This window comes from Abramis brama (assembly GCF_963993115.1).
Source record: "Abramis brama genome assembly, chromosome: 24".
In the NCBI taxonomy this organism is placed as follows: domain Eukaryota; kingdom Metazoa; phylum Chordata; class Actinopteri; order Cypriniformes; family Leuciscidae; genus Abramis; species Abramis brama.
In genome coordinates this window covers 19008140-19023215 of record NC_139986.1, presented here as the reverse complement: position 1 = coordinate 19023215, position 15076 = coordinate 19008140, and the positions used below count along the sequence as shown (strand labels likewise).

The window sequence follows — 15076 nt, the reverse complement described above, 5'->3', positions numbered from 1 at the left end:
ATTTTATTTACCACTTATTTTGCCTCACAGTAAACCTCAGCTGCACTTTGACAAAGTGATTAAGGGAAATTAACATTTATTTTGTTTACAGAAATATTATGTTCAGTCTTATTAATGCTGAGAGTAGCATAGGTCATGCAGTATTATAGGTATTATTTTCCTCTCACAATGTTCAATAAGAGGTAGGATCCCAGTTGCAAACACATTTGTTAACATCACTGTTGTCCGATTCATGCGCGAATATTTTCCCTGAATCAGTTCTCAAAAACGGCCTTAGCGAGTGGGTCCTCGGACTGAATCAGTCCGAGCCGTTCGCGAGTCAACATACTGACTCATTGAACTGAAGTTCAAAGATAAACCGAGAACCAAAGATTAGGATACGCAGCATATTAAGCATTTTAGCCAGTCTATGATTTTAGCAGATAGTAAGCAGACTAGCCTTAAGAGCATTTGGACTGAACTAATAATTTGACTGGGGCGAAAAGTAAGTTGCTTTATCATTCTAACTGAAATATAAAATTGCAAAATGAATAGTGTGTTCAGTGCTGAAAATTAAATAGGCTATTGTTTTGGCTAACTAAATACAAATTAAGCTAAATTTATGTTCTATTTAACTAGTATATGTGTCCACATATATGAATTTATTAAAACGTTTGAAAGCATGTATGCAACGAATGCCAGCAGCAGTGACCACGTACTTGCGCTATTATGTTATGACGCAAATGATTCACTGAATCATTTTAACCGGTTCTTCAAAACGAACTGTTGTAAAGAATCGATTCGCGGAAATGACATGCACCATTGTTTAGACCCCACCTATCGGACAATGATGGAAAAACATTAGTAATATTGTTCAGTTATCGCTTGTTTATTCTATGGTGCTTATCTGCCATCTTAGATAAAAAGTTTTATATATTTTTTTATTTAAGTAGTTTTGAAACAAAACCTTTTGAAACAAAACCTCTTGCTGCTTAGCTAACTAGTCCAAAAGCCAAATCCAAGTTCGCATGATTCAGGAAAATAATAAATCAATTTCCAACGTTATGTCAAGTTGTCGATGCTTATCACTGTCTTCATAGGTCCCGTAATAAAGTTGGCAATTCAAAGTACGGAGTTTGTTTGCTAAAACACATGCTCACTTCCGCGGCTCTGCTCTCGATAACACATGCCTCGGCGGCGGGAAAGAAACATTTGACGGGCGGCGTTTGTTGTGTTCATACGGTTGTCAGTATGAGTGGTCTAACGTTACCTCAACTCTCTCGCTTTTCTCCGTTGGAATGTACAACCGTGCCGCCACTGAGGGCACTGAAGGGTACAGCTGATGCCCGAAGGGCATAAAGGGAGGTAACCAAACAAGACGAGCCAGATACAATCAGCCTATAATGTCAACACATGATCTGAATTTGCAGCAGTCAAGTTGTCAAAGCGGAGTGAAAGCCAGCGTGACTTGCGTTCTCTCAGATCAGGGGAGATTTTACACGCACACTGACAAATCACGGTAGGCTACAAAGTTTTTATTTAAGCTGTGAGGATACGTTCTTTTTCTGTTTCTCTCACACATATAAGTTACCACTTTTCCTACTTCTCTCTCGCTCTCTGTCTCTCTCTCTCTCTCCTTAACTGACTCTTATCATCCTCCACAGATAGCATTACGGAAGTCTTTTAAGAGGACAGGTTGAAGTTCAGGTAGAAGAGCCTGCGTAAATATTAGATTACTTAAAGTAAAGTGTAGCCGTCATAGTTTTACTTCAGTAGGCCTAACTAATGCTCTTACAATAAAAAAAAAATTATAACAAGATGCCAATGGATTGAGCATTGATTCAAGCATTGATCTCTTGTCTGGCACAACCCAAGGTTATATATTAGCTGCTGTTGCCTGCAAGGATTTAAAAATCTTTACCAACATGTTTGCTTGACTTCCTCTCAGTTTAATTGTTTCAGATGATTTCAAACACACCTCCATAACATTTAATGAGTTTCCACTAGTATTAATCTTTTGCTGAACATGTCTCACCATGTTTATGGTAATACTTTAGCTCTTATGTAATTTGTTACACCCATGTTGTCTAATTATCTTTTTTTTTTCTTTTTTTTTAACTAGTCAACTAATTTTCTTTGCACATGTAGAGGAGTTTGCACAAAACAAATCATGAAATTAAACTGCGTCATGTGTGGCTATACTAAGAAAATATCTGTGGGTGTTCCTGTGAAGAATTTTTCTGAAGGGAGTGAACCTTTAAATGTTTTCACTTAGTAGTTGTTGTTGCAGACATGTGGATTTCATGTGTCTGTTAAGAGAAGCAGTCTCCAGCTCTCTGTAGGTTATGTTGTAGCAGTATTATAATGCCAAAGCTTGATTAGTTTTCAGAATAAAAGTGAACAAGAGAAGTTACATCCTGGACCATCAGCTCAACACATCCACAACAAGAAGGATTTAGAAACAAGAACTACTGCATCTTCACCAGCATTGCCATTAGCAGGCCTTCAGAAAAGCAGCAAAAGTGAGTTTATATTCCCAGATTATACATGTGCTATTATAATCATGCTGTTATTTAATGCTTCTCTTCATTTGGGGTTGTCGCTGATCAGATTTGCAGATCAAGCAGATAATACTGCTCAGATCTAAGAAAGACTCCAGTAGGACATCTGAGGAACAGACGAAATCTGACAGATTCACTTCCACAATCTCTATCAGGCTTCCCAGCAGAAGATGCAAAAAAGACACAGCAGAGGAAAAAACGTTGCAAGCCACGACTAATCTGTGAGTGTTACTTTTTATTATTTCTTTATATACTTAAAAAAAATAAATAAAAAAAAAACATTTTTAAAAACATTTTTACACAGTTGTTGGGGGTTCACATGCATTAAAAAGAGATGGTCAATATCGGTGTCATATCAGTATTATATATTAGATCATTTAATAACACTGTTCAATGTAATCTGTTAGCAATTCTCATAATGAATATCCAGTTTTGCTTTTAGTGTTTTATTTTCAATATTTCTAGACTAAATTGTATTGCATTTTAAGCAGCCATATATCAGTTATCGGCCATAACATGAACGTATTTATTGTTATATTCAATATAGATGTATCGTTTAATATTGTGGGATCCCTGGATTTGAGCAGCTGCTAAAATACAAGTTCAATTAATCCTAAATTTCACTGCATTGCATTCACTCCAAAACTGTTAGTCTCCCTATTAGAAAATGTTTTATGAAAATTTGATTCCACTGAATACACTCTTACTGCATATAATAATATCTTCTGTCATGTAAATTATGCCATAGCACTTTGGATTCTATGTCATTTGGCGGTTTTCTAGCCAGAATAGCAAACGCCCTTTCAACCTATGACTGGCAGTAATAGTCCTTATATAGCAATAAGTCATGATTTAATGACCATGAATGATAGCATGAAAGTGTATCGCCAAACTTTACTGTTTGGCTGTACCGTATCTAGGTGTGTACATGTGTTCAAATAAAGTGTTTACACCTTTATCTTGGAAACAGTAAATTGACATTTATTGTGCAGTATTACAGTATATTATTTTTAAAAGTATTACGTCACTGCTCTCTCTTCTTTTAAACAGGGTTTTTTTGTGTCTGATTTATGTGTGTGAAACACTCTGTGCTAATTATAAAACAGTTTAACCATGGACCCCTCCCTTCATGTCTGGCCAATGAATTGTTTACCCCTATAATGCTTAAAGTGAGAGAAAGGATGGAATGTTGTTGATCTTGTTTCCCTGCATTGTGTTGATGAATATATGAAAGACATTGAAGTAGAAAAAGGTTTTAGGGAGTAAGAATAACGTGTAAAACATTCAGTTGGACAAGTGATTTGTTTTCGTCATAGTTTTTCATCTTTGTTTATCTGCCTGATGGAACTTATCTTTGTGAATTGCTGTAATTAAAAAAATAAAATAAATGTAACATGGAGGTATGTTTCAATCTACCTACCTTTTCAATGTTTGCTCAAATCATATGCTAATTAAAAATTATTTTCACATTTGACAGTTACAGCACACTTGAAGTGGTAAAGAACACAGCTAATCAACACAAAACAGAGGTAAGCATCCAAACTAAGATGCAGATATATGAGAATAATATTTTTAGTAAGTGAATATTCTAAGTGAATATCATATCTTGCTTAAATAAAATAAACTTCCTTTTTTTTGTACTGCCCTTTGAATATATTTTTGCTCTACTGGGCCATGTCATGTTTGCAGTTTTGTCATCCAGAGTATTTTTCAGTGGAATGTAAAGCTCAACTGTGAAGTTGATCTGTCTGTTTAAAGAGATATGGAATGGGAGTGGCAATAGTTCAAATGTATGTGAGAAGTATTTCTTATAATTTACCCAAGGAAGTCTGAAATGCAATTTAGTAGTGTAAAAAGTGCAAATGCTACTGTGCTTGAATTAGTGCCTGTGTTTTGTTCTAATTTTAGCACTAATCAAAACCTTTATTGCTTGTTTTGACAGCTAAGGGACGTGTTTTCACCAAAAGAGCAATGTGGCAAATCAACTGGTGAATTATTTAAGGATGAGGATTGGCCAAAAGCAACCTTTGATGAAGACCACTTTAACACTCTGCATCAACATGTACATAACACACCTAAGCAGGGACAAAATAAAGGAATACAACAAAACACAGGCCTTCATGAGCAAACTCAAATAATCCACGACTCCCAAAGACATTCTACTCAACCTGTTTGTGAGGTACAAACAGAATTCAACAAGGATTTTGGAGCCAATGACTGTACAGAGAATGCCCAAACAACTCCACAGTACCACAGTAATCTGACCTCCATTGGCGTGGACAGTGGACTAAAGGCAAGCACTGATTCCCAATTTTTTGCATGCCATGCAGAAGTGCTAAACCAGGTCTTGTCATTAGCCTCTTTTACTGCACTTGATTCTGAAAATACTCCTGATCCAGAACCTAGTCTTCACAATCCTTCATCAGCTATGTTGACGTCTGCCCTGGCCTCAGTTCTTGCTCCACCTTGGAGTAGTCGTCCTCGAAGACCCAAGCAAGGCAGCAATGAAGTAGAGTACGAACCCCAAGATTGTGGACAGAATATCAACCCATCTAGCTTATTTCGCCAGGATTGGCAGCAACAACTTTTTTTACCTTCCCAAAGGCAACCATCTGAACACATGTTGGCCAATGACAATGAAATGCACTCTCCTGACTGGCAAAAAGAGAACAATTCCCCGAATGTCACAACCACAGTACAGCCGAAGAGACCCATTTTAAAATCATCCTCTGTGGGCACGATGTACAACAATGCAGAATTATATCCTTTTTCCACACATCTGGACACTTGTCAGGCACCAAATTCAGCCCATTCAGGGTACAGAATATCCAAAACTGGAGATGAACAAGGGAATTTCAAATCGTTGAGCTCCAAGCCAACAACAAGCAGCCTACTTCTCTCCTTAAGGAGGAAACATTTGAGAAGCTCCAGTGATGAGCCCACACAAACGCAGACTCCGATAACTAGGTCTGTCAGAACCCTTACATTGCCTACGTTTGCCCATTCTGTTACCACTGAGGACCAAACTGGCAAATACCCAGACACTCCTACAAGAACAGAGGAAATACCAGTCAGTCAATTCCCTTTCTCACCAAGAAATGAGAGTAGAGTGCCGTTAAGGACACCACTGTTTCAAAACAAACCAGAGACAGAAATCTCAAGGAGACTAGAAACTTCCGTTGCCAGAGCAGAGGAGGAACATTTCCCACAATTCACGACCCGAACGGGACAAATTGGGGTTCTCAAAGGTCAACAGAGTTCTTATTTAGTTCTTTTGAGGGAATATTCCAGTACAGAGGACATTGATCCAGTGGAACAAAATACTGTTAACAACACCAACCTGCAAAACTCCAATATTACCAAACAAAAAATAACTCCACACACCACAATTTCTCCCAAAGATTCAACCAATTTGAATGTTCAACAATCTGGCTTTAATGTTCAAAATTTTAATTCACAAAACACACAAAATATAACAGCCAACAATTCTAAAAGCCCAACAACTGTGGGACAGATATATCTGGACTCTAAGAAACATTCTCAGTCAAGTCAAAGCTCAATGGATCTTTCGAGCCCTCTTTCTCCAAGCAGACCTCTCAGAAGTGTCAGAGTACCAAGCATCTATTCATACCTTCGAGAGTCCAGCCCGACTGTATTCACCCCTTTCTCTTCCACCCCTACTCCCCCCTTACAGAGAGCTGAAACTTTGCCTCCTATGCTAGATGGAGGTGTAACACTGCAGGGTGACCAGAAGACATTTCCCTCAAGATTTTTGTTCGACAATCCATTTGCATTACAAAGTTCGTATGACTCCAGCTCTCATATAGCCCCAGCTCAATCTCTGCCTCCTGATTTTGGAAGAGGATCTACACCTCGTCTCAGCACTTCTCCATATTCTAGCCTCATCTCCTCAAGACCTACACTCAACAACAATTTACAAGGACTGTCCTCTCCACCTGCGTCTAAAACACATACCAGATCTACATCTTATGATATTGTAACCACTCACGCTGACCTTATAAAAGGTGACCCAAGCTCTTCACTATCCACATACACAAGGATAACAACGAGACCAAAGGAACAATTATCTTCTCCTATCAGAGAACAGAGGACAGCAGTTCAAGCTTATACAAGCACCCTAGATAATCACAGACCTGCCCAGCCATGCCTCTCACAACCTGCACCAGATACAAGTTTTGTCATGGAAAGCCAAAGTGCAAATATAAGCCTACACCCAAGGCAGTCCGACACAGGCTCGAACAACTTCCCTCATCAGGAACATGGCTTGATGGCACTTCATCTTGATAAGGGTACTGCTTATCCCAAGCAAAGACTGAGAGAGAAAGAGAAGTATTTACTACTGAATAAGCTCACAGTAAAAAGTGAGACTCCACTTACAGCTGAGAAAGAGACTACAGCTGTGCATATGCATGAGAGATTGCAGGAAATGCAGAGTCCCAATTCAAAGAAAGGCCTCTTTGCTTCACGAGTTAAGAAAGACAATGCCTTCTCTTCTGTGTCTTTGCCAGACAAAGAGGTTGTTAGTCCCCAGTATTTAAAAACCAAAAGACATTCACCAGTGTTTAAAACAAGCAGCAGGATAGACCAGATATTAAATCGCTTAAAACTGACATTTGGTGTCAAACGTTCAGACGGTGCACTTGACACAATCACGAAGAAGAACAAGCCCCCCACCCAGCAACACTCAGACACTGAGACTTTTGAAAAATCCAAGACAGAGGAGAAAACATATTCTGGAAGCCAACGGGGGCCCTCTAACTCTTCTTTAACAACCAATAAAGACTCTTTGGGTTCCTTGTCACCAATAACATTAAAGAAATATGAGAATACATTAAATATGAATTGGCAAAACAGGTCTACAACTGAACAAAGTAATTCTGGGTGCACGTGGGAGGCCCCCGACTCATCTTTGAGCACTGATAAAGCATATTTTGCCACTTTTGGGTCCTTGTCACCCTTAACATCATCTGAGAATAAATTACATTTTGATCAGCAAAAGAGGCATAGCGATGAAAATGGAAACCACTCTTACAGCAGGAGCTTTAATCCGAACAGGCTAAAGGCCCAAGGTATGAACCGTTCGGCCACCTTGCCACATTACAGAAAATCCTCCGTCAGTCCCCAATCACCAGTTTATTTGTTTGATTTTGATTCAGAAGACATTCAGAATGACAATGTGTTTTATAGTCCAGTGAGCAAAAAAACAAATTCACTTTGTAAGTCTGATGACTTCTCTCCACTGAGCTCAGCCAAGAGTTCTAAGCAGCAAAACCTTGTGAGGTCTCGATTGTCCTTGTCGTGTGCAGACTTAAAGTATGGTCTGCACAATGGACGATCTTACTCAGTTAGCAGTGTAGTTTCAAGCCGCCCATCAGGCCCTGGACGAATATCAACAAGCAGCATTAGCGACCTCTCAAGTTTGGATGACTTTGTGCCAAAGGAGAATTATACAATAGTTGACTCTCCACTGAGTAGTTATTCCCCAAGCTATGAGCCCAGATCTGTCAGTGGTAAACAGTCTCAACCTGGATATACAGATGATCATCTTGATCCTGATGATTTTGACCCAACCCCCCCTCCATCACCAACTTTGTCTTCTTCACCTCGCCGGATATCCCAGTCTCCTGCTATGTATTCCCTCATGAGGACAACTCCAGAAAATCTGTCTCCTTCTCGAGGTATCCTGCCATCTAGGAGCTACGCAACCAGCTTTCCTGTTTTTGAGGAGTCTGGTTCTGACACCACAACCGATGATGAATACTATGTTAACAGTGGTGATGATGAGGTAGAAACTGAACTTTAGAGGATAAAATTATGGGTTGTTCAATTCCATGTTGTAGATGTGTTTACATGTACTGGACATTGATTTTTTTTCCCCCTCTTGTGCATGGAAAAGCGGAAGCAAAATTAGACCTCATTTAAACCAACAGATCTAAATTATAAAAACAATTAGGAATCAGGACATATGTTAATAGAAGGAATTATAATCATGTCAGAATTATAAGAACGTCATTTATCAGAACATTTTTATACAGTAAATGCTATGGGATTTTTTATTCTATAGTGCTTGAGGATAACCATGTTTGATCTAATTATGAATGTATTTACAATACAGAACAATGCACTGTTGTTCCAATAATTTTTTTGATATTTTCTGGATCTTGAGGCTCTGAAATGGTGAGTTCTTACATCATTCCTTTTGTTGAGGGCTGCCTCCTGTTTCATTCACTGTATTTAAAAGCACAGCTTGTCAGTCACAATACATAATTTTACCGACAGACAGTCTATAGTCAGTTACTGTCAACTTAGTAGCTGAACCACAACTGTTTAATGTGTTTGAATGTTTTTTTAACTCATATGGCTGCATTAAAAGAGTCAGAAAACAGAATGGAAAAATAGTCACCCCTACAACATTGGGGTTCCATCATGATTCCACCTCAGTTATGACTAACTCTGTGCAGAATCATGACATTACATATAATGTTATTGTTAAAAGTAAATGTTATTGAAAAACAGTGGTGGACTCTGGCATATGCGAAATCCACAACGTATTAATTTGAGATTTAAAGTGACCTCTCACAAACTTTACAAAAGACCACTAAAACAACTTTTGCTGTATAATGTAATTATAACTGTTTGTGTGTATCCTTGGCTTTGGCAGTGGAATCTTAATGGATCATTTATTGTAATTTATTATGCAGGGCAGGGGGTTGAGGAATAAATTCTCCCCTAGAGAGCCTTAGGGACTTCCATAAGACAATTGCAGCATTGATCACAACACTACTACTAAAGGCTGTATAACAATACATGTATGTTCCTTTTTTGTAAGATTGTTTTTTGAATGTCATCATTAATAACAATATTGTGATATTTATGAAAATGTAATATATTGACTACATTAGTTATTATTGCTGTGCTATGTAAAGGAATACTGATCACTTGTAAAAAAAAAAAAAAAAAAACTAAAATAAAATATAAATAGTTAATGACTAACTTTGTCTGCAGTTAAACTGCTAAGCTAATCTTGAACACTTTGATTAGTAAGTAGGCTACACTAAGTTTTTTTTTTATCTCAGTAAACATAAAAATATCTAATAACACAGAAACGTCTTATTTACAGCTCATTAAAACAACCTTACTTTGTTGTATCATGTCACAACCTGCCATCCCTAAAGGGAAAGTTCACCCAAATATAAAAATGTTGGCATCATTTATTCAACCTCAAGTTGTTCCAAACCTGAATGAGTTTCTTTGTTCTGTTTAACACAAAGATATTTTGAAGAATGATGGTAACCAGACTACTGAGTAGGAGGAAGTAGTCCATTGTAGGAAAAAATACCATGGAAGTCATTGGCTACCGTCAACAAAGTTACCAACATTCTTCAAAATATCTTATTTTGTGTTCAACAGAAGAAATAATCTGAAACAGGCTTGGAACAACTTGAGTAAATTATGTAAGGGTGAAATAAAGGCTGAGTAAAGGATGACAGAATTTTAATTTTTGGGTGAAAAAACCTTTATGATTAAATGTTATTGCACAATGAACGGTTCGGAGTGATACTGATACACCTAATTTGGCCATTTGAAACAGCGCGAGCATATAGCAGTCCAATGCGGACTGAAGGAAGTGGAACATTTCATAGAATGAACGTACAAACACGATCGAATTAATACTTTGAATGTATTTTGATTTTTTGATTTTTTTTTTAACGAATCATTCAATCACTCATTCATAATAAAGCACTTCACTTGTTCTCGCCACCTACTCGCGTAACGATGTAAGCTGCTGAACGGGCCACTGACTGAACGAATCTTCGCGTCACTGAGATGATTCCAAATCTCCTGCACTATTTTCATGTTTAAATCAATGGTTTAAATAGAAGAACACATAGTCCACGCTTAGTTTTCCATAATAATAATAATTAAAAAAGACTTTAAACTGTCATAGAAATCTCGTGTCGTTTTCTAGCATCGTGTTTTCACGTTGCTCTGGTAACGGCTCTTGTAGGCGTGCAGTCACACTTCCAGCTAGCAGTATTTTGTCATTTTGTTTTAACTCTCATTGTTTAGCTTACTCGTTGGTTGTAGTTTTAGCTCTCTCTACGTTTTTCACTTCAACTGGTCTGTGAAAACTCACAATTACTTTACTCTTTACTTTTCGATGTTCGCATGATGAATTTGCATCATAAGGGGAGAGAATCGTGTTATTTACAATACAGGCCTAATTACTGACATTGCCTAGGCACCTTCTATCCATTAAACCTTTTCATTCGAGTATGCTATATTTGAAAATATAATCTGCTTCTTGAAGATGAAGAGGACTCCAGTCCAGAGATCAAGTAAGTAGTATTTTGTGGGCTAAATATAAGTGTTTTATTAAAAGCAACTGTTAATTGAGTATCTGTGTGGAGTCATGTAACGTTAATAATCCAGATCCTCATAATCCTATCTGAATAAACCAGTTTCCCATTCCTTGACATGGGAAAGGCTTAATCAGGGTGCTGAGCTTTAGCCTCAGATGAACAGTTAAATAGCATAATTTATGTGTTCTCTAAGCAGAATTATGTGCTCCTTTAGTTTGGTTAATTTAAATGTAAATCCATGTTAACGTTTCAATAAATATTTTTTTCTTTTTATGCTAGCATGAGCAAGAAAATGACTGAACACACAAACACTTTTGACAGGTATTAATACAGCAAAACAGACTAATTTCTAAATGAGTGAAGTGATAGAAAAACTGTCAATCATTCTTCCCCTCTTTAGGCATCACCCAACATCTCCAGCTGGGGAAACTACATCAGAGACTAATGTCATTCTTGTCCCACAGCTGGAAACAGCTTTCAGCCGAGCAGCCAGGATCATCCAGCGAGCATGGAGGACACATGTTGTTAGTGATCACAGTCAACTTTAGTGTTACAGTTTCTCCAGCATGGTTACATATGATTGAATGCCCAAATAAAATGAGTGCATACTGTGCCTGTCATGTGTAGGATACTGCTGTTTTCAAGCACCTAAAGAAACTAGTGAGCTTCCATAATCAAGGGGATCCACGTCTCCTCCTTAGATTTATTAACCCTGCGGAGGTAAGTTTATGGTACAATGCAAGTTTGTCATCAGATGTTTTTTCTCTTTTTTCAAAATCGTATGATGCTTTGTTGTAGGCTAATATTCTGGATGCTGCTTCAGGGGCCCTTATCCGATTCAGACTGGGTGGGGTGAGTACTGATGTTATTCATATTTCCACCATAAGGTTATTTGTACTCAAAAACATGATGTAATGTGTGGTTGTTTTCTGCCCTAGAAGGTTACATTTTTAGGAAGCTAAACAGTAAACAGTCAAGTTACAAAAAACTGCAATAACTTACTAACATTTATAAAATTCCAGCCAACCTATCCTCCAAGCATCTACTTTAAAGTATACACTCGTGCACCCATAGTGGACATGTGTGCCTGCAGTCCTAAAGATTACACACAGCAAAAGAAACCAGCTCCAAGCCAGATCCATAATGGCCGACGGACGATCTGTGATGAGGATGATCACTCTGGGTGGTACCAGCGGGTGGAGAACAATGGCTGGAGGATTTTGTCTGGCAAGGTAATAAATATAGTCAAAAAACTTTCATTTTCATTTTGAAAGTAATGAAACATAACAGGATTTTTTAATGAAAAGAAGGTTAAAAAGAACAGATGGATGAATATATATATACTATGTATACTGTATATACATATTACTTTAGTCTTCAGTGTCACATTATTCCTGGATTTTTTTGATGAATAGAAAGAAAGTATAAAAAATAAAAAATAAAAATGTTTTTTATTTTTATAAAATACAAACTTTTTAAATCTTACTTACTACGGTTTTTACAAAAATATTAAGCAGCAAAAACTGTTTTCAACATTATTAATAATCGGAAATATTTATTGAGCATTAAATTGTGTGACACTGATGACTGGAGTAATGAATGACTGCTAAAAATTCAGTTTAAAATTACATTTTTAAATATATTAAAATAGAAAACAGTTATTTAAAATTGTAATAATATTTCACAAAATTGCTGTTTTTACTGTAAGCCTATGTTTGATCAAATAAATGCAGCCTGGGTGAGCATAAGAGACCTCTTTCAAAAACACTGAAATTTTAATTATTCCAAACTTTGGACCAGTAGTACATGCAACCATTTGGTTTTAAGTTTTATCTTTATTTATGTACCATTTAAATGTAAAAGCAAAAAATATATACACAAGTGTTGTTCCATGACTGAGCATTGTATGTCTATTATTGCATTTATGATTAAAGATTTCCATGTTTGAAGACCAAATAACTCAAGATACCAATGACAAGAAGATTGAATTCCATCACAGCAAAACCCGTCGGCGACAAGATGTTGCAAGAAAAAAGAAGATTCGAAAGATTGAATGGATGAGGAAAATGTATGTGTATTTAAAGTAACTGTAATGGGTGTTAAGATAATAATTACAGAAAAATGGAAATACATAAGATATGAATAACAGCATAATTATAAGCACAGACCCTGTGCACAGGTATGCTGAGGGTCTCCTGCATGCTCGTACAGAACACAGCGAAACAGCTCTGCTGGTGCACGAATCCACACAAAGAACGATGGATTCACTCCGACAAATTGGACCAGATTCAGTTTTAGAGCAGGAAGTGGATGAACTGCTCGCATGGACCGATGCTCTTAATTTTGATGAGTAATTAAGATTATCACTCTAGATTTTATGTAAAATAGATGTGGGCTAACTATAAATTGTGAAAATATAGCTTTTTACATTATGTTATTAATATCCCATTTAAAAATAATATTTTCTTGTCTCTCAGGTATATCAATGAATGGATGAATTTGGGCACCAGCAAATGCTGCATAGTTAAAGGTAAGACTCTTAGGTTTGCCCTTATTCTGCTCTTTGTTGCATTGCAGCTCCCTCTGCTGGTCAAAGTGAGTATCCACGCTTCTCCTTTTCTCCCTGTAGATGAGCTGGCAGAGAGTGACCAGAGGGACTTTGCTCGTGTCTAAGATTCCTCCGATCAGTCAGGATTACAGTCCAGAGGAGGACCAACATCTGGATCACATCTGAGAATGGAATGTGTCATGCAACTCTTGTAATATTCTCATTTGCTTTATTAATTTGAACAAATAAAACGGGTATGAACACTTATGAAGTCCTTTTTCGATTGTTCAAATATATTTAAAAAAAAAAAAAAAAAAAAAAACGTGAGATAAAATTATACCAAAAAAAAAAAGAAGCTAGATGCCAAGGCAACATTTGGTATTAAATATTAAAATAACTCAAACTAAATAAAAACGATATAGATATTAGAAGCTGATTACAAAAACAATACAATTACTAAAATAAAAACAGAAAATGTAAAAATCTAACTAAAAACATTAACAAAAACTATAATAGTATATAAATGAACCTTTTTTACCAGCGAGATATTCTGAAATACCGCGAGACTCGTGAACGTGACGCGCAGCCAATCAGATTTTTCCTTTTTTGTCTGGGCGTGTTGTTCGCCGTCCGCAGACATGGCGGACTACAAAGAGGCTCCTTTGGCTACACGGCCAAAAACATTAGATCAAGCCGAATATTTCAATCTTTCACCTGAGTACCGGCGGTCTGAGGAGGCTAGAGCGGCTCTGCGGTCACGACTGAAGAGGCAGTATCTGTTGCAGCTAAACAATCCTCATCGGCAAGAGCTTATTGTAAGACGAACCAAAGAGCAGTCTGCAAACATTAGCATGGAGTAAAACGGTTACAATGAATGTATAAATCGCTTTGGTTGCATATTGTAACAAACGTATCATTTTATAATGTTATTATAAATATTTATTTAGTCCACATTCCTGTTTTAGAAGCATATATTGTTTTATATTGAACCCTCAGTGAGTGACCTTCACTGCTCGCTGGCTATGTCCTCAAGTTTCACTTGTTTTTATGTAGAAAGATGATATTCAGAATGCATCCTCCTAAGTGTGTTGTTTGCCTTATTACTTAAAATACTGACAACTGCATTATTGAAACTTTCAGAAGGTAAAATAACCTGACATGTTTGAGATCAGGTGATAAAGTTCCATGTGTTTTTATTCGTAGGAGGATCCTGCTCTTACCAGGTGGATACATGCTCGCGGAAAAAACGTCTATCCCAACTTTAGACCAACTGCTAAAACATCACTGATTGGCGGCTTGTTTGGAGTTTTACCTCTCTTCGTCTTATACTTTGTATTTAAGACGGACAGGGTGAGTTGAAATGCTCATCATTGTATTAATTCACTTCTTATCCTGAATGCTTATTGACAATTACAAAGTTTATGTTTTTTTTTTTTCCTCCTATCTTTCCAGGACAAAAGGGAGGCCAAGATGAAGGCAGAGACCTATGAGCGCCCCTATAAGCTGTCAACCTAAAATCATTTTCTGATTTCACTGTTTATTGTAATAAATAGTACTTGTAATTATATACTAAATAAAATGCTTTATTGTTGAAACTTGTTTTA

The 15076-nt window shown here is 37.0% G+C and overlaps 3 protein-coding genes across 3 annotated transcripts; all 3 read left to right on the top strand.

Annotated features, from left to right (window-relative positions):
• The first annotated feature begins 1250 nt into the window (after nucleotides 1-1250).
• On the top strand, nucleotides 1251-9504 carry LOC311075450 (uncharacterized protein). Its single transcript, XM_084102882.1, has 5 exons — nucleotides 1251-1498; nucleotides 2362-2501; nucleotides 2590-2761; nucleotides 4018-4069; nucleotides 4483-9504. The coding sequence occupies exons 1-5, from the start codon at nucleotides 1383-1385 to the stop codon at nucleotides 8362-8364; spliced, it is 4362 nt and encodes a 1453-aa protein (XP_083959008.1). The 5' UTR covers nucleotides 1251-1382; the 3' UTR covers nucleotides 8365-9504.
• Nucleotides 9505-11204: 1700 nt separating this feature from the next.
• Nucleotides 11205-13721, top strand: cUnh11orf65 (chromosome Un C11orf65 homolog; the record flags this gene model as incomplete). Its single annotated transcript, XM_084103440.1, has 9 exons — nucleotides 11205-11245; nucleotides 11325-11448; nucleotides 11552-11644; nucleotides 11723-11776; nucleotides 11947-12156; nucleotides 12859-12992; nucleotides 13104-13274; nucleotides 13402-13454; nucleotides 13554-13721. The coding sequence occupies 9 exons, from the start codon at nucleotides 11205-11207 to the stop codon at nucleotides 13595-13597; spliced, it is 924 nt and encodes a 307-aa protein (XP_083959566.1). The 3' UTR covers nucleotides 13598-13721.
• A 355-nt stretch (nucleotides 13722-14076) lies between these two features.
• Nucleotides 14077-15067, top strand: ndufb4 (NADH:ubiquinone oxidoreductase subunit B4). Its single transcript, XM_084102539.1, has 3 exons — nucleotides 14077-14287; nucleotides 14676-14822; nucleotides 14925-15067. Exons 1-3 carry the CDS (start codon nucleotides 14111-14113, stop codon nucleotides 14985-14987), a joined length of 387 nt encoding a protein of 128 aa, XP_083958665.1. The 5' UTR covers nucleotides 14077-14110; the 3' UTR covers nucleotides 14988-15067.
• Nucleotides 15068-15076: the final 9 nt, after the last annotated feature.